The 27,655-nt window shown below is 35.8% G+C and overlaps 1 protein-coding gene across 1 annotated transcript in view; it reads right to left on the bottom strand.

The window, feature by feature from the left end:
* Positions 1-27,655, bottom strand: part of Atrx (ATRX chromatin remodeler) — a 126,509-nt gene that overhangs the window by 51,287 nt on the left and 47,567 nt on the right. The window contains exons 9-15 of the mRNA XM_028771455.1: positions 24,362-27,369; positions 19,442-19,514; positions 8,620-8,756; positions 8,023-8,196; positions 5,154-5,247; positions 3,606-3,708; positions 2,669-2,896 (exon numbers count right to left, since the gene is read on the bottom strand). Of these exons, the coding sequence (XP_028627288.1) occupies positions 2,669-2,896; positions 3,606-3,708; positions 5,154-5,247; positions 8,023-8,196; positions 8,620-8,756; positions 19,442-19,514; positions 24,362-27,369 (3,817 nt within the window). The remainder of the gene's footprint in view (positions 1-2,668; positions 2,897-3,605; positions 3,709-5,153; positions 5,248-8,022; positions 8,197-8,619; positions 8,757-19,441; positions 19,515-24,361; positions 27,370-27,655) is intronic.

Raw genomic sequence — 27,655 nt, 5'->3', positions numbered from 1 at the left:
ACTACCATAGGAATTTAGGTCCAACATCCATTTTACTACGCTACGTAAATTTTCTGAGCTTTGGTTTCTATACCTGAAAATATGTTAAGTATTTCAATAGCCCTCAAGAGCACTTTAGAAAATAAATAAAGCACCATATATTAAGGATTTAGCACACAAAAAGAATTCATTAGTTATTATATCCTAGCATGGATGATATAAGACAAAGGGAAAAAGCCACTAGAAAAAAGTGAAGTTTCTTAAATGTCTTGGCCTGTTTGTATGCTATGGTAGGCAGAATATTAAAATAGCACCAGGATTCTTGTCTTTCGTTATAAGAATCCTATATAATCTGTCCTCCTTGAGTCTACACTGAGACCTATAAATATCATTTGATACTGTTCCAGGATTCCAGGATTTGAATAATCATCATTGACTCAGACTTAATCAAAACATATTCTCCTAAGTGGGCTTGATATAATCAAACTTAACCATTTAAAAGGCTGTCCTATGGGCAGCAAAAGTGAAAGCAAAATGCCACACAGTGTAGAGAAGCCATGTAGAGGAGATAAGGGGCTATATATTCTAGAAGCAAAAAAAATTCTGTCACAGAGTAAGCTTGGAAAATAAGACAAACTTAAATAAAGTAGAGCCCTGGTTATATTTTCTTTTAAAGATTTATTTATTTATGTATATGAGTACGCTGTCACTGTCTTCACACACACCAGAAAAGGACATTAGATCCCATTACAGATGGTTATGAGCCACCATGTGGTTGCTGTGAACTGACGACCTCTAGAAGAGCAGTCTTAGCCACTGAGCCATCTCTCCAGACCCCTGGTTAATTTCTTAAACTTAGTGAAACACTGAGCAGAGAATGAAGTAGAGCCATACCACTCCCAACTTCTCTAATAATTTAAGACAATAAATTTATATCTTCAAAAAGGTTAAGGGTGGGCTAACCTGTTCATATATGAGCGAAGCCCTTGATGTCTGCAACCCCCTCTCTCGGGCACATCTGAAGTCACTAAAAGCAGTAAGTAAAGTACCAGGGAATGTGGGTACTCCCCTCTACCATAAATCTCAGTGTTTGCATGCTTCTCCTACACTCTGATGCAACAGGAAACACAGCACAGAGGGAACACTCTTCATTTTGGACCTTTGCCATCCCTGCATGTATGTATAGAGGAACTGGCCACTGGAGGAAGAACTTATCCAACCCACAGTAGAAATGCTCAGTGGCCATGAGCAGCACCAGCTATTGAAAAATAGGAAGTTCTTTTCTTTCATGTAGTAAGCTTTCTTTGTCCCTTTGTAAAGTAAATGTACTCATTAATATTACTTGTACATTAGTATTAACTTCAAAGCTTACTCTAAATCATTATCTGTGCTATTTGTTCCTGGGGTTCCTGGCGGAGGGGTAGTTGGCTTAAACATAATTTTTTTTTTTTTTGGAGACATGGTTTCTCTCTGTAGGTCTGGCTGTCCTGAAAGTCACTCTATTGACAAGGCTGGCGACATATTCACAGAAATCTGTCAGTCTCTGCCTCCTAAGTGCTTAGATTAAAGATGTGCACTACCACACACAGTGGCTTTAACAGATTTAAAAAGGATTCCTATATCAGGTTTGATTTTGTGTTCCTGTTAACTGGTCTCTGAGTGTTACTTCTCACCAGGGAAGGTCACTTACATCGACCCCTGTAGAAAGCAAACAAGGGTATCCATCCTAAGAGATGTACAATTATAACATAGAACAGTGAGAATCATGAAAATGTACAGCAAGACAACTTTAAAAACTTCCTCAAAATCCTATTACTTGAAACAGTAATGTATAATATCATGTTGTACTAATGATTAAAAGATCCTTATCTCTCTAATGGTATAATCTTAACTCTTGATAAAAGATGATACCATTTCCGGAAACTGTCCCCAAATAATCTAAAACTGAGCAAATAATTTAATGAAACAAATCTACAACTGTGAGTATGCACGAAGCAGGGATACTAGAAAGATGACTCAGGAGTTAATACCACATACTGCTCTTTCAGCAGAGAACCACTGAGTCCTTTGTCTGGCAGCTCTACTGCCTATAATTCCAAGCATTAGCATTCCAGCAGATCTGACACCATCTTTGTGACTTAATGGGCAACCGTCAACACATATGAAACAAAGCAATATGCAGACAGACAGACACACACACATACACACACACACACAAACTAAAAAATGGTTTTAAAAAACAGAAATATTTAATAAATGAAAAAAAAATGAATTTCAGGGATGGCTAGATAGCTCAGCAGAAAAAGTATCTCTATACAAGCCTAACAACTGAGTTAGATCCTCAGGACCCACATAAAGGCAAAAGGAGATAACTAATCACAAAGTGCCCTATGATACACATATGGGTACCACGGCACATATGCACAACCACACATACAATTTTAAAAATTAAAAGAAACATTTAAAAAGAAATTATTTTCTTAACTAACTATACAATAATTTTGGTGATCATACAAGAGTCTCAAGTGTTTCCAAGTACCTAATTGTACACAAACTAAAAAGCAAAGCATACTAGCACTGGTATAAAAGAAATCTGTAGTTTATTAAGACATTCGACTCTTGAAAATCTGTATGCACCTGTGACAGAAGTTTATGAAAGTTCTATATAGAAAACTGGAAGGTTGATTACCTCTCGTAATTTCTCTCTTTCGCGTTCCCTCTCTGCAATACGTTTTCGCCTCTCTTCCTCTTCTTTAAGGGCATTCTGTGTTTCTGTTCTTAGTTTATCGTCTTTAAGGATCTTCCGAATTTTCTTTCTGCCTTTTCCAGGAGACTTAGAATCATCATTTTCATCTTCCTCTTCCTCATCTTCCTCCTCCTCATCATCATCTTCCTTTTTTTCTTCTTCAGAATGGCTCTGTAAAATTTAAACACAGAAACAAGAGTAAAAATGTTCTTCTACATTCACTTCATGTTGTATATGTAATGCGCTAACAGGAGGTAGAAGAAAAGCTTTATTAATTATATCTAGAAATAAAGAAGTATTGAAGAACTTAATAAACCTTGACAAAGGGAAACAATCAGGGTAAACGCGTCAAATGGGTAGGTATTTTTAAAATGTACAGAAATGGATAACAAAAACATGAAGAGAAGTCCAGGTCACCGAAAAAAAAAAAAAAACTTTAAAACTGCAATATGATACTATTTTATTCTCACTATACGCGCTGTTATTAAATAAAAAAGGGAAATGTAAAAAACTAAATGTGAGGTGGTACAGCGCTTTTAAGAATGCTAAATATTGGAACCAATATAGAAAAAGTAGGTGAAAATCCTTTAGCATGTAATTATATGTATGGCCCAGCAATCACAACTTGTAGGCATACCAAAAACAAACATTTGAATGGTCATTTCATAATCTCATGACTCAAAACAACTAAAAAGAAAATAAGCCATTAAGGACTATGAAGCTAAAGAAAAACATCAGGAAAGAAAAACAAAAAGGCTCTTTCTACAAGTTTAAAAGTTAAACAAATCAAACGTAATTACTAAATTCAAAGAGAAAGTAGTGAATTACTGCTACTAAGCATGTGAATATAATTGAAGCAATCACTAAACGTCATTCTTGCCTTATTTTCACTGGAGGAATCCTCTTGAACCTTAATGCGCCGTCTTTTCTTCTTCTGTTTATAACTCCGCTGATTTTCTTCCAGTTCTGCTTTCTTTGCAGACCTGAAGAAAATTTGAAATGTAAGAGAAATGGGTTTCTCAAATGAGCTATGCACTACTGTGGAAATAGCACATACCAGGATCAAAGTGGATGCTACACACATGCTATGGCACTGATAGCAAACATAGATATACACCATGACATTATTTTAGTAATGATAAAATGCACAAATCACTACACTTACCATCTTAACATTTTCTAAGTGTATAATTTAGTAGTATTAATAACACTGACCATCTGGGAACTGTTTACTACAAACAGCATATGTACAGCATGCATAAGGCCATGGGGTTTCATTCCCAGCACCACAAAATCAAGCAATTAAAAAAGTAATGAGGGGGGGCTGGAGAGATGGCTCAGTGGTTAAGAGCACTGACTACTCTTCCAGAGGTCCTGAGTTCAAATCCCAGCAACCACATGGTGGCTCACAACCATCTGTAATGAGATTTGATGCCCTCTTGTGGTGTGTCTGAAGACAGCTACAGTGTACTCATAAATAAAATGAATAAATCTTTAAAAAAAAAAAAGTAATGAGGGGTTAAGACTATAGTTTATATGGTATAACTACAAAGCACAGAGCCCTAGGTCCAATGTCTCCATAGCATACACTGGATATAGTAGTCAACATCTGTCAGCTCATTACCCAAGAAGTGAAAATAAGAGTAACGAAATTCAAGGTCATCATGACTACATAGTAAGTTCAGGGCTAGCAGGCCAAACTATATGAAACAGGAAGGGAGGGTGGGAAGGAGGGTACCCTGGGCATGTGTCTCAAAGGGTACAGTCTTTTCAAAGAACATACAAGGCCCTGAGTTCTATAGACTAAGAATAACTACTTGTTTTCTCAGTATTTGTTAATATATATTCATTTCTACAATGTTATGGATTTCATTTCATAGAGACATTTTTATTCAAGCATACCATGTACTCTGACCAAACTCATTCCCCATCCTTCTTCTGACTTTATTGTATTTGTGTGTGTGTGTGTGTGTGCGCAAACGTGCACATGCACATGCAAGAATCAATTCTCTCTTTCCATCCAAGCAGTCCCAAGGATCAGGCGTATCAGCAAGTATCTCTACCCAGTGGGCTTTCTCATTAGCACCTCTTCCTCTTTTATGAACTAATTGCAAATCAAAATATTATATTGTGTTTACTAAACTTTATTTGCAATGATAGCTATTTTTCAAACAATTTAAAAGTTTAGTCAGCTTATGTTAATTCCTAACATTATATAGAAGGTGGGGCCACAAGTATGCATAGATAAGAGGAAAACAGCAGGAATTGGTTGTCTCTTTTAACCATGTAAGTCCTAGGGAATAAGCTCTGGTCATCAATCTCTGCAATGGGCAGCTTTGCTTACTGGGCCATCCATCTCCCAATGGTCTCATTTCTAACATTGAAAAATAAAGCAAAACAAAGAAAAAAAAAACCCTGTAATACTAACCTTGTTCTAGGTCGCTGTTCATCCTCAGATTCACTGACTTCTTCACTAACTCCTGACTCCTGAAAGTCAGTGTCTTCTGAATCCTCACTGCTCACTTAAATTTAGGAAAGAATAAATCACTAAGTGTTTTTCAAAAGAAACAAACTCCACTTAGTAATTTCACATTTAAACACTAGAGAATTATATAAAGACCATCAGGAAGGGGGGGGGGGGAAGAATGCTTATTACAAAAGATAATAAGCACCATTCAAATACATTACAGTAGTACACACCTTTAATCGCAGCACTTGGGAGGCAGAGGCATGCAGATGTTGAGTTCAAGACCAGCCTGGTCTACAGAATGAGTTTTAGGACAGCCAGGGCTATACAGAGAAACCCTGTGTGTATGTCTCTCTCTGTGTTTCTGATCAGAAGAGGTAAAATGCTCCAAAATCTGAAGCCTATGGCTATCAAGATGTTCCATGAGTGAAAACTACCTTTAAGCTATGTACATGAGGTATAGATGACACATAAATCAAGGTTGTGTTTTGACATGGGTCCCTTCCCCAAGATCTCTCATGTACATACCAGTGTTTCACAAACACAGGCGCACTGGAACACACACACACACCCTCCCTCCTTCCCTCCTTCCCTCCCTCCCTCTCTAAACCAAAGCATTTCTGGTACTAACCATAGCAGATAAGGTATACTAAATCTGTATTTATACATTCCTTCCAGGCATAATTATAAAATGGCCTCTAAAGTAAAATGCAAGTATTTGGTAGTATATGGATTAAAAAAAATGAGAATTAGCCATATATAAAATACGTTAAGTGAAAACGAAAGGGAAATTAATCAAAAATAAGTGTGGCTATGGAACACAAGTAAAGTATGCTGCTGGAGATAAATGATTACAAACTCTGTGCCAATGAGGACAATTACAAAGCATCTGCAGGACATAGAAAACAATGACCTAAGGACTCTAAAAAGTAAAGCAATAACCAGTGGATGGGAGGTTGAAATCAAGACCTACATAATGACTCCTGTATGAGGGGAGGAAGACAACACAGAACAGCAAGTGAGTGTCATGGGTCATTTCCTTCCTGTCTTTTAGTTCTAGTAAGCCTTTTGATTGATTGATTGATTGATTGATTGATTGATTGATTGATTTGCCAACTTGACATACGTTTGAGTCACTTGGGAATAGAGAACCTCAACAAAGAAAATCTCCCCACTAGACTGGCCTGTGGGTAAATAGTAGAGCATTTTCTTGATTGATTGGGGTGGGGGGAGATCAGTCCATTGCAGAACGTGCTGCCCTTGGGCAGGCAGTTGTGAGTTTCATAAGACAGCAGGTTGAGCAAACCAGGAGGAATAAGCCAGTAGCCAAACATCTCTCTATGGCCTCTACTTGAGTCCCAACCTCCAGCTTCCTCAGTGATGGAAGTCACCTGAGCTCAAGGTGTATAATGAAATAAACCCTTTCCAGCCAGGCAGTGGTGACACACGCCTTTAATCCTAGCACTTGGGAGGCAGAGGCAGGCAGTTTTCTGAGTTCAAGGCCAACCTGGTCTACACAGTGAGTTCCAGGACAGCCAGGGCTACACAGAGAAACTCTGTCTCAAAAAACCAAAACTAAAGAAATGAATAAATAAATAAATAAATAAATAAATACTAAAAAACTAAATAAACCCTTTCCGTCCCAACTTGGTTTTTGGTCATAGTGTTACAACAGCAATAGAAAGCATTAAGACACTCTGGGTTTTGAGTAGAAGACAGGCTGGATTCCAAAGCTACAGAAATTATTGATGGCAAAAAGCTACAGTTCTCTAGTCATGCACTGGGACCAAACAGGAAATCAGATATCATGATTGAGTGTGGAGGGCACCTCTAGTGCTACTCCTCTTTCATTTCTGTATGACAACTGTCAGAATAGAAACAGAATAATTCCAGAAGGCCAATCTTTCTGGCAGGGCACATAGGGCACACAGGGCAAAAAAATGACCTTGGATCATATTACAAAGCCAGAGAGTAAAGCCATGTCCAAACAATGAAAAGGACACAGCAGCCAACTCGATGAAGAATAATCAAAGCAATTCACAATTCTGTGTGTGTTTGTAAACATTGATCACTTATTTCGGCTGGGAAAAGTCAAGCTGCCCTCTTGTCAATCATTATAAACTATATCATCAATTAGTAAAGTCAGACTGCTGTAGAGTAGCATAGAAAATGCTCTTTCAGCCGATGTGTTATCAGCTTTCCTTTGTTTGTTCCACTCTCCCTTCTAACCTTTAATGACCACAAGTCTACTTTCAACTTTATGAAATCAAAACCTTAGCATCTACATGAGAAAATGAAATACTTTTTTCACTGTCTGGCTTATCTCATTCAAAACAATGTGCTCCAGTTTCATGTATTTCAGTAGTCCCCATGTTAGTCCAAACAGAAAACTATTATACCAATCATTTCTGTATTCATTTTTGTATTGACAATACTTAATATGATCCTAGACACTGGTAACCACTTGAAATGCGAAAAGATTTCTTCATACAGGGCAGAGTGCTATAAACCATAATCTCAGTACTCAGAGGGTCATCAATTTGATGTCAGACTGGGCTATGGTATAAGACTCTGCCTTAAAAACAGAAATAAAACAAGGAGTCAGCTGTCCAATACAAAGAAAACATAATCTGAGACGTGCTACATAAAAATGCACAAACTTATCCAAATTAAATTTATGTTCTATCATCTTTCAGTAGGAAATCACCAATGTACTAATATTCTCTTAGGAGCAATGATTAAGTGTCTAAGCAGATATACTCAAATTTCAATACTAGAACTCACTGACAAAACCAGTATTTTCTTGATGTTCACAATTAAAATGTCTTACCCTTCCTTCTATTTCTTCCTTTGGCTTCTTTATGCTCTTTAGGCTTTGTCGTTTTCTCTTCTCCAGATTCTCCATCACTCAAAGTCAGTTTATGCCTCAAAAGTCTATGTCTATATCTTGGCTTCTTAGATTCTTCAGAATCTGAATCTGATTCAGAATTGACTTGATTGGGGGCTTTAAATAAAGAAAATACATTAAAGAAGCATTCTTTAAAAAGACTAAATTTTAAATGCTTTTTAAAAACTATTCTGCATATTTACAATCACCATACTTTATAGAAAATCTCCTTGGTATAGCTGGTGACAGCAGGTAATCATTCATCAGCCTTGGTTACTGAATATGGGCTATCACCAGTGTGTATCATTTAAAGAATGAAAAGTTTGCCTTACAGTTTATTGACAGGAACTGAAACAACTACAATAACGTACACAGTTGTCATAAGAAACTCAAATGAGTTGGGATAATAAAGTTCTCATCATGTATTTTTAAACTCCAATGGCATTTCCTGAAATCTCTTGCTCACACATTCTGCAAAGACTAAATGCCTAATAAATTAAACTATAAATCCAATACATAATTTCTCTTTGGGTAGCTCACCATCATCTCCTGGTGTTTCTTCACTCTGTTTTTCAATTCGTTTTTTCTCTCCTCCATCAGGTTCATCGTCTGAAGACCCATCCTCATCAGAGGAAAGATTGGCTTTAATTTCTTCTAAAAGCATCTTCTTGGCAATTCTTTAGAGAGAAAAAAAAAAGCTATATTTGGGGGTCTGAAGTACACTGAATTAAAAACAAAATCTCTGTATAAAAATAGGAATAAATGTTATCAATAGACTTTACACATAAATAAGAAACTGGCAAAAAAAACATGTTTTAACATAAGCTACCAATGAACAAAAATGTTCACTGCACTCATTTCAATTCCATACAAATATTCAATATACTGAAAACTTTCAGGGATATATTTTATTAATTATTTTGACCAGTTGAAAGTTGATACTGCCATCCTCCAGGAACTACCATGGGGAGATAGGCTAACAACAGTAAATTCATTTATCCAGACAAATGGCATTCCAAGATAAAACGCCAAAGGAGAGGTTTTATTGAACAGAAAAAATTCTCAGAAAAAAAATTAATGTGTTACAAACCACTCTCTAATAGGAAACAGCGTATCCAACTACAGAATATGTTCAGATGTGAATTTCACTTATACCATAATATGAAGTACTGAAGCAACCATCAAACATCAGTAACAATAGTCAAGCTGGCGCAGAGAAAGGATAGGAGTGTTCCTTATTACATGGTCAAAGAGCTCGAATTATCATAAATCAATTGTAAGTTTCCAAAAAAAAATATAGCACAACAGCTTTGCTCACACAATTTCTCAAAATACTTCTGAACTAATTTGCTAATAAAAAATTGCTTAAGGAGAAAATACAACTTTTACTATTATCCTTAAAATAAAATAGGAAATTTCCAAGTTTGCACTAAAGAAAATTACCTCAAAATGTAAAATTAAAGCAATAATGAAGTTTTTGTAAAAAGGCTTGGTCGTGGAACAGTCTTAGTACCTTTTTACCATGAATGTATAAATCATAGTAACTAATAAGAAGAAACTCTGATAGAAAAACTCACAAAGAAGGTGGCAAGGTCCAAACAGCTTGTCAGGATTTAACAATTATGAGCTAAGCATATACTCGGCAATCAAGACTGAGTCATCCAGTGAAGATGATGTTGTTTTGCCTATGAAACCTTTGTTGGCCTTTTTTCCTGTTGTTTTGTTGTTGGTTTGCTTTGGTATTTGCTGTTGTTTCAGACAGGGTATCACTATATAATCCTGGCTGGCTTTAAATTCACAAAGGCCTGCATCTGCCTCTTGAATGGTTGAATTAAAGGTATAAGCTACAAGGCCTGAACATGTCTGTTATTTCTCAGTTTGAAACCCTTCTCAAGGCGGGAGAGATGCCTTGACAGTTAAGAGCACTGATTATTCTTCCAGAGGTCCTGAGTTCAATCCCCAGCAACCACATGGTAGCTCTCAACTCTCTATAATGGGATTTGATGTCCTCTTCTTGTGTGTTTGAAGACAGTGACACTGTATTCATATGCAATAATAAGCAAACAAGTAAATGGAAAGAAAAAACCCTTCTTTCCTTTTCTTAGCATGCAGTTTCATTTCAATCAAGAATTCTCCTCATGGTAAGAAGTAGTAATATACAGTTATATAGTAAGGCCTCTGTTTTGACAGACATGATATTTACAATCAAAATGCAGAGCAAACACACCGGAAAAAAACAGGCTGAAGCAAAATAGAGAATCACTTCCTCTTCATTTTGTACTTTCTCCTAAGATGTCACAAAAAAATTGATGTAGATGAACATGACTTTGCTTTTCTGGTGGTTTCTGCTCTGATTTGTATTTTGAGTAAGTGTAGATACTGTCAACTAAAGTTGAGGAAGCAAGCTTTGCTTTTGTACAAGAACCTGAGTGGTGTTGGCTTGGATTGCATCTAGGAAGGATTTTACTAACAGTAGACTAACTAAAAGTTGCGATATCTTATTTTGACAGCAGAAAGGTAACATATATCATTTAATCTGATCAGTTTATAAAATAAAGACTATCTGATACATTTTCCTCTTTAAGAAAGTTAGTGATTACAGAGTAAAGGGAACTCCATTAAAACCAAATGAAAGGATTTATATAGAAAAGTTACATACTATAACAGTACTTCTCATGAACCAGGAAAATCTTTCTCAAGTTAAACTAGGTAATGCATTCTGGATAAATGAGTCTCTATGTATAAAGCTTGTACATGAAGTATTGAATTTTAGATTAGAAATAGAAACTGTATTTCACTACAAGCTACAAGATTATACCATCATTTGGATAAGACAGAGCCAACAGAACTACATTCTCAATCTACTTACTATAAATGTCAATACAGTCATCTAACTACAGTTTGTGACCACAAATTCAAAACTATTAAGTTCAATCCTAACAATAAAACCTTACTGTTAACTGTAAGCAACCACATAATTTTTCTTCTTTCAAATTCTAGATTCTTAAGAATATGTCTAACTGAGAAGTCAGAATACATAAATCTACCTAATCAACTCTCATGGTCTAATGAATATTAATGTAAATAATATGACACAATATTATCTAATAAACTGTACGATAAATAACAGAAAATAAAATCAAATCCATATACTAAAATTACAACTTGCCAACAGCCTTCAGTAATGCTATATGCAATATGGAAAATAACTATGATCACTTTAGAAGCAAACAAACCACAAATTTCAGAGAATGGTTGTTTTTCTCCATCACTAGTTAAATCTAGACTAGTGGAAACTTATTATTTTACCAAAGGAAAATCTTATTTATAGGCAAGGTTACTAACAAAGCTGATTCATTTCCCATCAATTATAACTGATGGAGAACTGAAGAAGCGAGACAGCGATTAGGCACAGGCACTGCTCATCCATAGGACATGATCTAAATCCCAAGCACCAACATCAAGCAGCTCACAACCATCTGGAACTCTAGCATCAGGAGCACCCAACATCCTTGGCCTCTGTGGATACCTGCACTCATATACACATACCCGTACAGACATATACATAATTAAAAGTAAATTTCAAAGGCAAAAATCAGTAATGAATGAATGACAGCTATAATCCTGACCTATAACAGAACCTGCTATATGTCAAACTTATAATTGAAAGGACCTAAGGGCTGAGGCTAACCTTCAACCTGAGTAGTCAGCAAGCATGCCGAGGTGAGATTTGTCCCACCTACAAAGCCCGCTGTGAGATGCTTTAAAGGGAAACTCCACTACCTTAACTCTGGAGTCACGGGCCACAGAGACTTCAAAGACATCATCACTTGAGAACCAGCTGAGGCTGGCAAAGCATCATTTTGGAGGCCTTGGCTGAACCCATGCTGGTATGCATGTGATGGATGTATAGTCATGATCCCTAGTTGATTCTGTTTGCTCTGAAGTTTCCTTTCTTGAGGCTTTCCAGGACGTTTCTGGGAAACTCATCCAGGCAACAAGGTACTGCCCCTGGAATCTCAATGATCAAAATTATATCTTGGGAAAGGTAGAGCATCCAAAGCAGTCAGGTCTCTTATCAGAAGCATTAAAGGTACAGGCTATGCCACTCTTGTGGAGGCAAACCTGGGCAGAGCCCAAGGTAAAAAGAGCCTCCAATTTCCTGAAAGGGAGGGAAGGGAAAGGGGAGAAAGCAAAACAATATGGGAGGGAGAGTAAAACCCCACAATCAATCTGGCTGATGCATGACAGAATAATAGGATCCCAAAATCCATACAAACTAATTCTCCTAAATTACACTAGGATAATGCCTTATTAAACCTCATCTACTAAAGAGAAAGCAAAAATAATAGAAATAAGCCTAATAACAAGCAATCAGAAAAACAAAATTAAAAAGCCAAAAAAACTGTTAGAAATTATGATCCTATCTAGAAATGAAATGAGTAATGAATGCCTTATTAAAGTGCTCAAACAGGCAAGGGAAGGAAACTTCCTCTTGCTGGTATGCAAATCAATAGCTGAAAACAGTACATTTTTTTTAATAAGAAAGTATCTCCTATACCATAGAGCTTTAGAGAAAGCTATAACAAAGGTGACACAGAATGTTAGAGCCAGAAGTCAAGACCTTACATTCCAGTTAAAGACAACAAATGACATCACCAAATAAACAAAGATAGTGCGACAAAGCCAAGAAGAGAGCCTAAGATCCTATATCCCATTCAGTTTCAGAGTGCTAATGCTATTATCTCTAGTCATTAACTACTTCTGTGCTAATGCTACCCTGGACAAACACATCAATGCTATTCTAAAAGGGGTGTGTGTGTGTGTGTGTGTGTGTGTGTGTGTGTGTGTGTGTGTGTGTGCGCGCGCGCGCGCTCGTGTTTGTACATACATACATTCATTTCAGGGATACTCAATTTTTATGTCTTTATAAATAAAAGATTCAAAGTTTTGACTTTTAAAATTTTTTTTCATTTTTAAAAGAAGATTTCTAAGCACTTATATTCCACGATATCAGATAATGTATCCTGGAACTAATATTTTACTACTTAAGTCTCTAAAAACAGGTTTAAGAAAATTGTCAAATTAAAATTAAATTTTTTAAGGCCAAAGAATTGTTTATCTGCAAACAAAATTTATTAACAATTGTTTGTGCCTGCATAACATATCACAATAGAATATACAGTTAACAAAATATGATCATTGGCTTAAATGCATGTTATTTACACAACATAGTTTCAAAGTAAATGTAATATAAAAATATGACATTATACTATTTTCTATTATAAATCACTATTATCACTGAGAGAACAATGGAAAACACGAATACTTCCAGAAGAGTGCAAGGCACTATTTTAATAGATGTCATGTTCTTCAAAGGTTATATTTTTTAAAAAAAAATGTTCATAAATTATAGAAATTTTTAAAATTTTATATTAGTATATTATTTTAATTCAGGTTAAAAATTCCTTGATACGAAGTTTTATACAAAACAGTAACTAAAGCATGAAGATCTATAGACAAAAAATGACCAAATATCATGAACAATTCAGTAAATAATCAAAAGCTAAATAAACAGTTCTAATCACTATTCAATCACATGTTCTATAAACTCTGTATTCAGAGACAAGCAGCCTAGTTTTCGTTTTTGTTGAGAGTACCAGGAAAATTAATGACAAAATTATTTTCTAAAAGGAAAAAAATCAAGACTATCTGTGTAAACTCATAGTTAGGGCCCAAAATAGTGAACAGCACATTGACAGAACACTCCAGCAGCAGAGGCAGGTGGAGCTTTGAGTTCAAGGCCAGCCTGGTCTAAACAGTGAGCTCCAGGTCTTAGGAAGTGTTTAAGAAAGAAAAAAAAAAAAAAACAAGAAACCATGGTTGATGGGCTATTCAACTTAAAACACACAAATTAGAAAAGTAGTTTTTCAGGCTGGAGAGATGGCTCAGAGGTTAAGAGCACTGACTGCTCTTCCAGAGGTCCTGAGTTCAATTCCCAGTAGCCACATGGTGACTCACAACCATCTGTAATCGGATCCTATGTACTCTTCTGGTTTCTGTCTGAAGACAGCTACACTGTACTGATATATATAAAAATAAATAAATCTCTTAAAAAGGGAGGGAGGGAGGGAGGGAGGGAGGGAGGGAGGGAGGGAGGGAGGAAGGAAGGAAGGAAGGAAGGAAGGAAGGAAGGAAGGAAGGAAGGAAGGAAGGAAGGAAGGAGGTTTTTCAGCTAAGCAAGGTGGAGCACACCTTTAACCCCAGACTATAGAGCAAGTTCCAAGACAGCCAAGCCCCCCCCACCCACACACACACACATCAGTCTTCAAAAACAAAATAATTAAGAGAAAAGGAAAGTAAGAAAAAGAGTTATTTCCTGGCTTTAGTAAAGAAAAATTAGGGGGCTAGAGAGATTGCTCAGAGGTTAAGAGCACAGTCTGATCTTCCAGAGGTCCTGAGTTCAATTCCCAGTAACCACATGGTGGTTCACAACCATCTATCCTGGGATCTGATGCCCTCTTCTGCCATGCAAGTGTACATCCAGATAGAGCACTCATATACATAAAATGAATAAATAAATGTTTTTAAAAATCTAAACTTTTAGAGGAATTTTATTAAGAAAAAATATATTAACATCAATACAGGACAATTAGTCATATTAAAGAATTCATTCTTTATTCAATATTCTTATACTGAAAAATAAAAACAGAATTAAAAGTCATTAATTTTAAAATGTCAAACTTAAAAACAAAGGATATCAAGTCAGAAAAACGAGTTCTATTTGCTAACACTAACTTAGAGACTTTCTTGGCAGACTCTCATTTGCTCAAAATCCTATTATTACCAAACAAGAAAGTCTATTTAGTATAATATGTAAGCCCTACCCACAGAATAAGAATGGTACCAATACTATTTCTTTCTTTGATGAACTGTCTAGTACAAAGAAGAAGTTGGTGACACCTGCATTCAGTTTAGTCATCAGCCAGGGAATCCCACCTAAAGCTTTTGACACCTCCATTAGACTTCATTGACTATACTTACCAGAACCTTATCAACAAATGAAAAGAATTAACTTAGAACCCCTATATACTTAAAACCATTTTTACTCCAAAAGAAAAAGAAACAAAAAACTCTTTACTTCAAATGCAGTCTGTTTTTTAAGTGCAATAAAAATTCGAAATACTTTTACTAACAAAAAAGTACCATTGAAACTCAAAAGGCCACAGGAAAAAAATTCTAGATTTAGCAAATTTGTATAGAGAATAAACACACATATAGGAGCAGGTCATCTGGAAATGTATTTCAAATAAAATCCATATTAAGGACTTGTGATACACTTATCTCACTAACTCTACTAAAATCACATAAATATCATTAAATATCTTCATTATATCATTAGTCTCTTCCCAAGTAATTAAGCTGTGTTAACAGTACAACATCTTTATTAGTAGAATATCGACTTCATACAGAAAGAAGTAAAAATAATTTATGTATTTCCTAGTTTAAAAGCAAAAACTTATGACAAAATGAAACAAGGCTCTCATTCTCTTAGTAAAACTTTTATCAATTAATCACCACACCATGATTTGCATTTATAGAAAAATTAATTTAGTGTCATCCAGAGAAAATCTGAGAACAAAGTACAATATTACTAAAAACATGTACATCTTCTTGAAGAATAAATTAAGAATGTATGTGCTTCTGAACACATACTAATATTCTATTACTGAGGCCCACTGACGGTATAAGTTTTAAAATATATACAATGAGAAATGTTTGGTTACAAAGAATCCATTTCATGGAGTCTCATCATTTCATAATGATGAAAACATAAAGAAACCACAATGTATGTATACACTGAACACTCCTAATCCCCCAAATCTGATATGCTCTGAAAATCATTGGATTTGTAGATCTGGACTACGCAAACAGTAAAGTCTAGGCAAGTATAAACAACATCTTATAAGAACTTCAAATTCTGAAATACTTCTGCTCCAGAGAACTTTGGCTAAGCATTGCAAATCAAATTTTTCTTTCAATGCACAGCAATCTCTTCAAAGCAAGGAGCAATTTAAAACTAAACTATCCGAGGACTGGAGAGATGGCTCAGAGTTTAAGAGCAGTGTCTGCCCTTCCAGAAATGCTGAGTTCAATTCCCAGCAACCACATGGTGACTAATAAATATCTATAATGAGATCTGGTGCCCTCTTCTGGCCTGCAGGCATAGAGCAGTATATATACAAAATAAATCTTACACACAGGAGCGCACATAGGCGCACGCGCACATACACACACACACACACACACACACACACACACACACACACACACACACACACACACACACACCCCCCAAAACTCTAAACTATCCTAAAAGCAAATGAAACCTTACCATAATGGCACATTCACACAACTGACATAAATTAAAACTTAAGAAACCATGACAAGCAGTGGGTAGCACATTCCTTTAATCCCAGCACTTAGGTAGCAGAGGCAGGGGGATATATTTGAGTTTTAGCCCAGGCTATATATAGTGAAACCCTGTCTCAAAAAAGGAAACATACAGAATTTGGCATCCATCATCATTATACTATCTCTTAAAAAATACGCAACCTTAACATGAAAAATATGAGGTAAATTCTCAGTTGTATAAATTTCAAATTATAAGATCACTAATTTTTTTCTTTAAAAAAAAAAAAAAAGGACAGCTATCTGTTTCAACAAACTATACTTGGTCACCTAAATAGAAATTTATAAATAAGACTCTTCTAACTCACAATGGTAATACGTGTATTTTTAAATGTTTAATAGGAAGTTATCTATTTACAGTAAAATATTAAAAATAGGGCACTTTTTTTTGGTTTTGATTTTCAAGTCAAAGTTTTTCTGTGTAGCTTGGCTGTCCTGGAATTCGATCCATACACCAAGTTGAAGACAGGACTTTCTTAATGACCTCAAAAACCTTATCATTTTCTTAATATCACAGCTTTAAAAGAGAAAATGTAAAAAAAAAAAAAACAAAAAAAACAAAGAAACACAGGAACTTTTTGTTAAGCCTTCACAAAAACATAAGCATATGTGTTTTAGAAATCTAAAGTACTGACTGCCTTAATTTCAGAGATGAGAAAACTTCTTTGGCTTACAAACTAGGCTATATAACTTTCTTTTCACAAAGTCTTATGAACTTTTATGAAAGATACATCATAATTAAAATTAAATGCTTGAACAAGAAAATGTTTAACAGAAATTTATTTCATCCAAAGTTAAGCATTTGAAACAATACACTATTTACCCTCTTCATAATCACCAACACTGGACATGTGTTAACAATACTACCGAAAAAGCAAAGCATATAAAATTTATACACAATTTACACACAATGATACAATTGTGTACAAATTTACATTTACAATATGCTCTCAACCAAAATACAAGTCACTCAAAAAATATGAAATTAAAAGAAATTGCAAAATTTAATCATGATCTGCAAACAAATTTTTAGAAGTTGGTTAGTGCATATTTAAATATGCTCACATATTTTTTCTGTACTAAAATAGTGCAAAGAGGTATCTGTATTTCCATCAGTGATATCAGTGATAGATACCATGCATATTAAGATGCTTCTTTGGTATAGTGGATATTAAACAAGTCATAAATTCTAAGTTTTATAAAACCACATTTAAATGAGTATAAAGACATGCTCAAAATAAAATTCAATTCCTCTCCAAAATAACCACCAGGGTAGCATTTTTTAAAAAAAAATTCACAAATACAAAATTAAATTAACGAAATCATCCAATAAAATAGTTATCAGTTACAGAGAGATAGAATCCACTTATTTTAAAAGTAAAAAGGTTACTTAATTTTTGATAACCTATAACAAAAATTATACCTTGACAACATGCTTAGTTGGTGGCTAAATATAAAAGTTCATCTCTCATAGTTAAAAAAGTAGGAGTAACAACTAGTAACACTGGAAGACTTGTGATTCATAAGAAACAGTAGCGTGTGTAAGTGAAAAATGAAAGCATTCTAAAAGACAAATAAGATCTAAATGTTTCATAATCTAGCAATGATGGTATACTAAAATCTCTGGCTAAACATTGTATACATACTTTCAACATTCCATTGTAAGGCTCATCTGTATTATCCCTGCAAATAACTTGGACAGAAATTTATAAGCAAAAACGTAAATAGGAAAGCAGAGGCTGAGTCTTTGGGTTTACATTAGGTCTAATTAACTGCAAAAGTAAATATGACCTTTCACCATAATCAGTGTATTCTGTCCACTAACAGAATACCAATGGCTACAGAAACTGTCAGTATCAGCAAGACATAAAATAGGCTGAGAGAATAAATGTGCTTAGCGCACTTGGTTCATCTCTCAAAATTATGACAGCAAGCACATATTATTTTCAGTTTCTTAAAACTAGAGCTTTCTATTAAGAATAGATGGCCATTTTAGTGCTCTTTGCTAAGATCGTCTCCAGGCTATCACATATTTTGGTATCAGAATTAAATAGAGAAAATACTATCAAGTTTTTAATACTAGAGAGTAAAAATATGGTAGAAGAAGTTAAAGTCACCAGCCTGAGATCATACAATTATTAAAAGGTTTAGAATCCACTATACATATCATGCTATCATTATTAGGACTACTATTCTAAAGGATAAGAAATGATTAAAATGTATATAGAACCATGTTGACATGCTGTGACAGAGTGTCTTTCTTTCCTTCTCTCAGCCATCCCTTAGATTAAAATTATATAGGCTTCACTGTTTACATGTAAACCAATTGTTTAAGTCTTAGTGAAGTTAATAATGTCATATTACCTATGTTTATTTTATTTGGGAATTAAAGATTAGAATATGAACTGACTAGATAACTTATCAACTGATACTTAGTTTCAAAGCAATTTCCTAATCTTAAGTATATGAATCATCTTTATTTACTATTCACAGGTCTTCATTAATAGGACTACCATGTTGAATGACAAAACAATAATCAAAGAGATGTCTGTTGTCATTTATTATGATTTACTTGCATTAAAAATTAATCTGTCAAAATTCAAAGTCTCAAAAAATTATCACAGTTTACATGGAAACATAAATTGACAGTTCTTTGTTTATAACACACCCTATGCTAGGTGTGTTAATATTGATATTTACTTTCTCTTAAGGTTTCTGAGTTTTAGCCCATTTTCTGGCCTTTCTTTCAGACTTGCAAGAAGACTGTACGCGAGGCTTTCTAAAGCAGGAACTCCTGGTTTTTATAACCTGGTTGTTGTTGCGTTGTTGCTGTTTGCGCCCACGCCTAGGGTGTGTTATAATCTTAAGTTCCTTACGGATGGAATCATACCTATTCTCAGGATCATTGTCGTCGTCATCATCATCCACTGTGGCAGGCACTGATTTAGATAAGGCTTCATCTCCTTGGGGGAAAAAGTGTACTTAAAATTAGCTTTGAGTTGTCTATACAAGTAAAACTGTATAAAGATAAAACTGAAATAAAACAATGCTAGAACAAACTAGTAGGTTCTATATAAAATTATTGAAATCTAAAATTAAGTACAAGGGAAATTTATAAAGGACTAGCAGGAAATAGTTAACTCTTACATGTCCCCCAGGGTTCTTTCAAAGCACAAGAATTTTAAAGGCAAGCATTTTCAAAAACTATTATTAATTGCCATCGTTCCGTATCTTGTCAAAGCAACTATATTGAGTTCCTAAAAGTTTGAAGTTAACAGGGGTCTACTTTTTTCTGGTATCACTTAAGAATAACAAAACTGCTTCTCCCATTTTGGTAGTGCCAAGTAATTGAAAAAACACACTTGAATCTATACAAAATCTGTGACTTGAAGTGCCTAGAAAGACATTCAAGTGCACTAAGACTTACTTCATTTTTAAAAGTTCTATTCTTTTTATTTAAAATCTAAGGAGATGGCTGAGATAACTCAGTGGTAGGGCACTAGCCTAATATTTACAAGATCTCAGATAATATCCCCAACCCAGAAAAAAGAGAGGCAATAGGTAGGAGGACTGGAAGTTGTGCATTTCACTGTACAAAAATTTTACCTCAAATGAACAATGTAAATATTAAACTCTAGTTAATATTATGCAGGCCAACATATATAGATGGTTGCTTATGTTGATGCTCACTATTAATTCTGAAATTACAAAGAAAAGGGAAAGCTCACAAATACCAATCTCAAACTAACAAATTATAAAAGCAATGACTAGCTGCCATTAATTAGTAATGAAGACAAAGAAAGGAGAATACAGTGAAGATGAAGGGGGCTCATAATAGTAAACGTTTTGACATACTTGTACTACACACTAAGATGAACCTGCATATACACTCACTGTCTCTGTCTCTCTCTCAGACACATAGTATGGTGGGAGATGGAGAATGAATGCACATAAATTCAATACTAAATTCAAGCCAGGTAGGGTGGTTTACACCAGTAATCTCAACACCAGACAGGCAGAAACAGAGATCATAAAACTGAGGGCAGCTTGGGCTATCAAAAGGCCGGACATGGTGGTACATTCCTTTAAGGCTAGCACTCAGGAAGCAGACACAGGAGAAAGTCTGAGTTCAAAACCAAACTGGTCTACATAGTAAGTTTCAGGCCAGGTAGGGTTACACTGTGAGACCTATCTCAAGAAAACAAACAAAAACTGAAGGGGCTGGAGAGGTGGCTCAGTGGTTAAGAGTACTTGCTGTCCATTAATAGGATCTGAGTTTAGTTCCTAGCACCCTTGTCAGGCAGTTCACAACTACCAGTTAACTGCAGCTCCAGGGGAATCCAGCACCCTCTTCAGATCTGTGGGCACTCACACAAGTGCACAGAGACACAAACATACACATAAACTAACAATTTTTTAACCTACTAAATGTAAATAAATCTTTAGTGTCCTGGATTTGACACTGTATTAGTTAAACAAGTTACCATGGGTGAGTAACTGAGACCCTCTCCCCCTTTTTATTTCCCATTTTTTTGCATTATAAAATGTTAGCAGAAAAATGGAAGAAAACATCTATATAAAGATCACAGACACTGACTGAGCTGAGGAATGTAGCTTAGTGCATGCAAGGCAACAGGTCTGAAACGGAGCACTGAGGTGCTAGGAGCAGTGAATACCTAATAGATTCTGGATTGAAATATGCTAAATGCCAAGTCAAAATAACCCTCAGAGTATCCCAATAAAACATCCCATTTGAACAGAACAATACGGAAACAGCATATTACAAACTAGATTAGCAACAATCCCTCTTTTTCTCACATTTAGCCCTGCTCCATCAACAATTTGCAACGTAGCCCAAAACAGCTTCAGATCACTTGAAGTGAGCCTCCTACGTCACCCTCTAGAGTGCTGGCATTAGAAGCATTAGCACCAGGCCAGCATCACTATCCTTTACTGTCCTCAAAATCAAGTTCATTTGCTACATGCTCTTCCAAGTTTTCCCCTAAAATATTTAAATGGCTCATTCACAGCCCCACTGTAGCTTTCTCAATTTTATTTTTGTTTGGCTTGGTTTCTAAAAGCCAAGGTTTCATTCTGTGACTTAGGCTTTCCTGAAACTTAGTATGTAGTCAGGCTGGCCACTGACTCAAAGCATTCCATCTGCCTCATCTTTCTCAAGAGCTACGATTGCATGAATGAGCCACCATTCCAGACCCAGACCTGTACGTGAGTACACACACATGAACACACAAATGCAAACACACAGAGAGTGACAGACAGACAGAGAGACAGAGAGACAGGGAGACAGAACTAAAGAGAGAAGACTTTTTTAGGAAATGAAAATCAATATATTTTTAATTAAATATGCAGAATTCACCAGGGAAGCCATTTAAACACAGAAGATAATCTTTTGAGTGTTTAAAATCAGATCACTTACCTATGACTTCCTAATAGTAACACTGTATACAATGATAAATAGTAATAACTTTTCATTCTTACATTCTAATCTTTAATAGGCTTTTCCCAACTAATCTAATAACAAAACTATTTTCTATCAAAGTAACTATGATACTTTGGGGTTTCTTTAACTATGTGTATATATGCCTGTAGTACAAATATGTGCACCTGGGTGTAAACGTCCTGGAATGGAATAACAAATGTTTGGGTATTTAGGATCCACCCAATTGGACCTCTGACATTGAACTCTACTCCATCTTTCCAGCCTCTAGATATATATGTCTAATACAAGGACACCATTCTTAAACTACAATTTTGATGTTGAAAAAACAAAAACAAAACCTCTCATTTGATAGGAAAACCTGATCTGAAGTGTTAGTTTCTGAGTGTGAGCACTCAAATATTTCATAGTGGAAACATTGTTTGATTTTTGTGGCATCACATGAAACCTCTCCAGAAGTTTATTAAATGCTCACAAGTTAAGGTTTGTTTTTTTTTTTCCAAAAAACATGACTGAAGTTAGTTCCATTTAAAAAAAAAATAACTAGGATAAATGAGAAACTCATAAGGTATAAAAAAAATTTCTTCTAATTTTTGCCTAGACTGGAAACAGCTTTCTATGAAACCTACTTACATATTTAATAATTTGAAATATTCTTAGTTAATTCAAGACAATCAAACAAGGCATATATACTATTTAAGTGATTTTCTTGAAGCTATAATAAAAATTCAATAATAAAAAGCATTCTTCTTAGTATTAAGGAGAAGTTGTGGCCGGGCGGTGGTAGCGCATGCCTTTAATCCTAGCACTTGGGAGGCAGAGGCAGGCGGATTTCTGAGTTCAAGGCCAGCCTGGTCAACAGAGTAAGTTCCAGGACAGCCTGGGCTATACAGAGAAACCCTGTCTCGAGAAAAAAAAAAAAAAAAAAAAAGGAGAAGTTGATCCAGTTCTAATTCAATCGGGGTGGAATAATTTGGGGATTTCTTCCTTTATTTTGGTAGTGTTTTATAAAGAGAAACATCTGTTCATATCATTAGATACAAGTTGATGAGGAAAGGATTATAATAAAGTAAATTGCAGTGTTAAAACATTTGTCTAGTACACACAAACAAATTACTTCGGAGAAGTGACCAGCCTCAGTTAATAACTTGGCTAGTCAGACTGAGTCCCAGACTAGCTTTTCGTATATGAGCCCATCTTTAAGGAAAAAAAAAAAGGTTCAGGGAATTTGATGGTACATAAAATTATCTTTTTTGACTAAAAAAACAAAATCTCAGACCAAAGCAGCCAAAAGTTTTATATGGCATATTATACCAGTATTAAGCACTCAGCATCACTGACATCATAACCATCCTGGCAGAATAAAAATGGAAAGTGTCCCTCAAGCAGACTATTGAAAACTAGATCCAAGAAATGGCAATTTCCCCCAGGAATCGCCAATTTCCCTAGGAATCTAATGCTAGAATAAGGAAAAGGCTGGGACCCTGGAGCTAGCCATAGGAGCACTTGGCTCTGAGAAAAGAGGTTCCACGGCTCTAAGAACTTGGCATAGCGCCAAGTAGGTGCTCATACCAACAGCACATACATTAGAATACAGAGAAAATTATTGGAATATTAGATTATTAGATTAATAATAATAACACTAATTTAATATTAGAATATTCTAATATTAAAATATTAGAATACAGAGAAAATTAGAATTGCCCCTGAATGAGAATGAGGCATTCCATACTTTAAAAAGAAACAAACAAGCAAACAAACACGCCTGACTAAAACTTAATTGATAGGACAACAGTGAGTGGGGACAACAGCATGACCAAGATGACTTAGACATGAAAGCTATATCCCTGGCCCTCTATAAACCTTAATCTCAGTTCAGAAGACAAAACATGGCTGAGGGGAGAAGGGTCACTGGATCTCTGTCCCTCTTCCCAGTATAGTCACAGTAAATAAATATATTTTGATTTTCTTATTATAAATTTGGCTGTTTTAGACGGCCCCTGGGAAAAAACAGACAGCAAAACTGGGCTTCTTGAAATACCCCAGGTTGGGTAACAACATCAACTTGATTAACCTTTAGAATCTACTGCACATTATTCCAGAGAAACACATTAAACACTGACAGTGTTTCTGCTGCTTACCCAACAATTTGGTGTAACTGACGATGCTTGAAATGCCCTCCAATGATGGTGTCCAAATAAATAAACATCTACAGTAAATGTCTACATACATTTTAAATGGGCTTCTCTTCAACAGTAACTCTGCATTTCACCCCAGGGGAAAAATCAACAATATGAAACTCTAAAAGGGGTCAGATTATAAATTCTAAAATTGAAATTTATTCTTGCATACCTGAAGATTGGCAAAATCCAGTGTGTGAAGGCAGCACTAGATTTTCAGTCACGGGCTTGATTTTCTGTTCATCGCTGCTTTCCTCGCCTGCAGAATTCTGATCATCATCTCCTATATCAGAAGATGATGAAGTAATGTCTGCTTGCTTCCTCTTAGGAGTTGCTCTTGAGGAGTTTCTTTTTCTCTCCTTTGTATTGCCTATTTTCTTTTTGGCTGGAGTTCTTTGTTTCTTCTGCTTTTTCTTATCTTCTGAACTTCCCTCAGCATCAGAAGATGATGAAGCACTCTTTACTTCCTTGGTATTTCTCTTTGAATTGGAGTTTCTTCTTTCTCTCAAGTCAATTCTTTTCGGTCTCTTTTCAGTAGAGTCACAACGCTCTCCTTTCAGGGATCTCTCAGTATCTGATGATGAACACTCTGGCCTCTTCCCTGAACTCTTTGCAGGTAAGCTGAATTGTTTCTTCTCTCTCAGAGACACTCTACTCCTGGTCTTCTTATCTTCAGAAGAGTCACAACTATCTCCTTTTCCTGGCAATTTATCAATACTATCAGATAATTCTTCTTTCTTTTCACATGATTTATTTTTCCATCTTTTGCCTTTCTTTTCTTCACCAGCTGTGTCATTTTTATTTTGCTTTATGCCTTCAGAGACTAGACCACTTTCTTCTCCCTCAGGGAATCTCTCAGTCCCATCAGAGGAAGACTCAGACTCCTGCTCTCTCTTCACTGTTGCTTCCTTTAAGTCTGGAGTTTTCTTTCCTTCTGTTCCAGTTCTCTGTCTGCTATGCTTCTTTTCGCCTTCAGAAGACTCATCACTTTGCTCTTTCTTTGGAACTTTATCAGTGACATCAGATAGAGCAATCTTTACTTGTCTACCTGTTCTGGTTCTCAGATGTTTAGTCTTTTCTTTAGTTTTAGCACCTCTTCTGTCTTCAGAATTGACATTCTCCTCTTTTCCTGAACGTTTTTCAGTCCCATCGGAGGAAACACCAGGCTGCAGCCTCTTACAAAGTATCTCTTGGAATTCTACTCCACTCTTGCCTTTCTCAAAAGAACCTTCAGCTGCAGAGCAACTCCCTCCCTTCCTACCTTCACCATCACCAGTGTCATCAGCAGACGTTTTCGCCCTCTGATGCCCTCCGTTATCCACTCCTTTTTTGCTTCGTTTTTCATCTTCAGAACAGTCATGTTCTTTTTTATCTGAAACACTTTTTCTGGCAGCCCCAATTCTGCTCATGGTTTTTATCTCTCTTTCTAACTCTGAGTCATAGTTAGAAGACTCTGAGTAGTTTTGGCGTTTCTTTTTAGAGATAATAGAGGTTTCAGTTGATTTTCCTTCTTTAGTGTCAAAATCTGACCCAGAAGTAGAATTTTTCCGTTTCCTTTTTCCATTATCATCTTTCCTTGTTTGACTTCTATGATTTACCTGTGGTTCATTAATGTCAGTGTCTGAGGAAGAACTGTGACCCATCTGACTTGCCTCTTTGAGGACTGCTAACATTTCATCAGAATCTGAATTCTGATCCTCAATCACTGGTCGCTTAGCTTTGGGTACCTTATGAGGTTTAGCACAGTCAGATGAGTTTCGCTTATCCTTTTTTCTTATTGGACCTGACAGCTTTCGTTTCTCCTTCATAGTTTCATTACTTTCTTCATCTGAGTTCGACATTGCAGGGTTGGTTTCCGTCTGTCGCCTCAATGGTGTAGTTTTTACACGTGGGGATCTTCGAAGATCCGAGTCTTCTAAAAGTACTGAGACATCGTTTTCAACTGAATGCTCATTATCACTACTCTCCTCTCTGGGTCTACATTTCTCTGAGCTGCGGGCCACCCCAGAACTTTTACGGCCATTCTTCTCTTGTGGAACTTCCTGACAGTCAACACCTTTAATTGGGGAATTAGAAAGGGAAACTGGAGTGAGTTTAACAAATAATTCTTTTCTTACTTTCGCTGGGACTTTCGACTTAATATTTCCTCTGCTGTCTTTTGAAGAAGCATTTAACTTCACAGATGAGCTCTCCATTTCTGGCTCAGTCCCACTGTTGCCATCTCCTTGGTAATCAGTTGAACACTGAACTTCCATAGCACTCTCAAGGCTCTCGAAAATGTCTTCTGGAACTGAGGAAGGAACAGACACAATATCCATATCTAAGTCCTCACAAGTGTTAGTGGGTTCGTACTGAGGGCCATCTTTCCTACTGGAAGCCTTATGTTCCCCACTAGTACTTTTATGTGCTTTGTGCTCTTCTGGGATGCGCTCACCATCTATGGCCTTTCCTGATGATCTAGCATCTACCTTTAATAAATCTTTCTTTTCTGTATAGAATTTTTCTGCTTTTCGCATTTTTGTTTCAGACTTAGCATCTGTGATTTTAAGCTCTTTGGTATTTTTTTCTTGGTGTACACCATCCAAAGCTCGGATCTCTGAATTCAAATCTTCTTCTAATGCAAGATGAGCCTTCTTGATATCAGCCAACACAGATTTAAAAGCCCGAAGTTGACATAACTTCAGGGCAGGACTCATTTCTGAATTATCTGCTGCCTGCTTTAGAAACTTAATGTAACTGGAGCTCATATTGGACGTAGTCTCAATCAGTTTTTTTGTCTTCTTAATCATCTCATTGGGAATAGTTAGTGCTGAGTAAGTGGAGGTTACAGAACCAGAACAGGACTCCTCCAGTTTCTTTTCTTCTCCGTTACAACTGGAACTATTCTTCTTTGGAGAAAATTTGGATGTTTGTTCACATACTTTACTACTCTTTTCACTGTCAACTTTTATCTTCTTCTTATTTTGTTGCAACAACTGTTCTAAATTCTCAAATACGCTGTTACACGCAGTAACCAAGTCCAATAGAGGCTCTGGTTGACAAATATAGCAATACCATTGATTGTTTTCATCCATTATTGTAGATAACTCTTTTCGACCAAGGTTGCGCAGGATGCATTTCTTACAGAAGGCATTATGGCAAAAGTCGCAACAAATCAAGTTCCCACCTTCTGCACACCATCTGAAATGGTTTAAGGATTAAAATGTTATTTCTAGTGAAAGTAATTTTAATGTCTTTGTTAGTAAAGGAATTAAAATTTCCTACCAACATTTTTAGATTTTTATTTGAAACTTAAAACTAAACAAGGTTTTGTGAGAAAGCACAACCAACAACTAAACATGGGGATGAAAATTCTACAAAACATGTATCTATCTATTAGGGTTGGAGAGATAGCTCAAGAGTTAAGAGAACATAGTACTCTTGCAGCAGAAGTTTGGTTCCCAGCACCCGTATCAAACAGCTCATT

Source organism: Grammomys surdaster, unplaced genomic scaffold (assembly GCF_004785775.1).
Source record: "Grammomys surdaster isolate TR1022 unplaced genomic scaffold, NIH_TR_1.0 207, whole genome shotgun sequence".
Classification (NCBI taxonomy): Eukaryota; Metazoa; Chordata; class Mammalia; order Rodentia; family Muridae; genus Grammomys; species Grammomys surdaster.
Note: the sequence above shows the minus strand (reverse complement) of the source record. Positions and strands in the feature narration are given on the sequence as shown.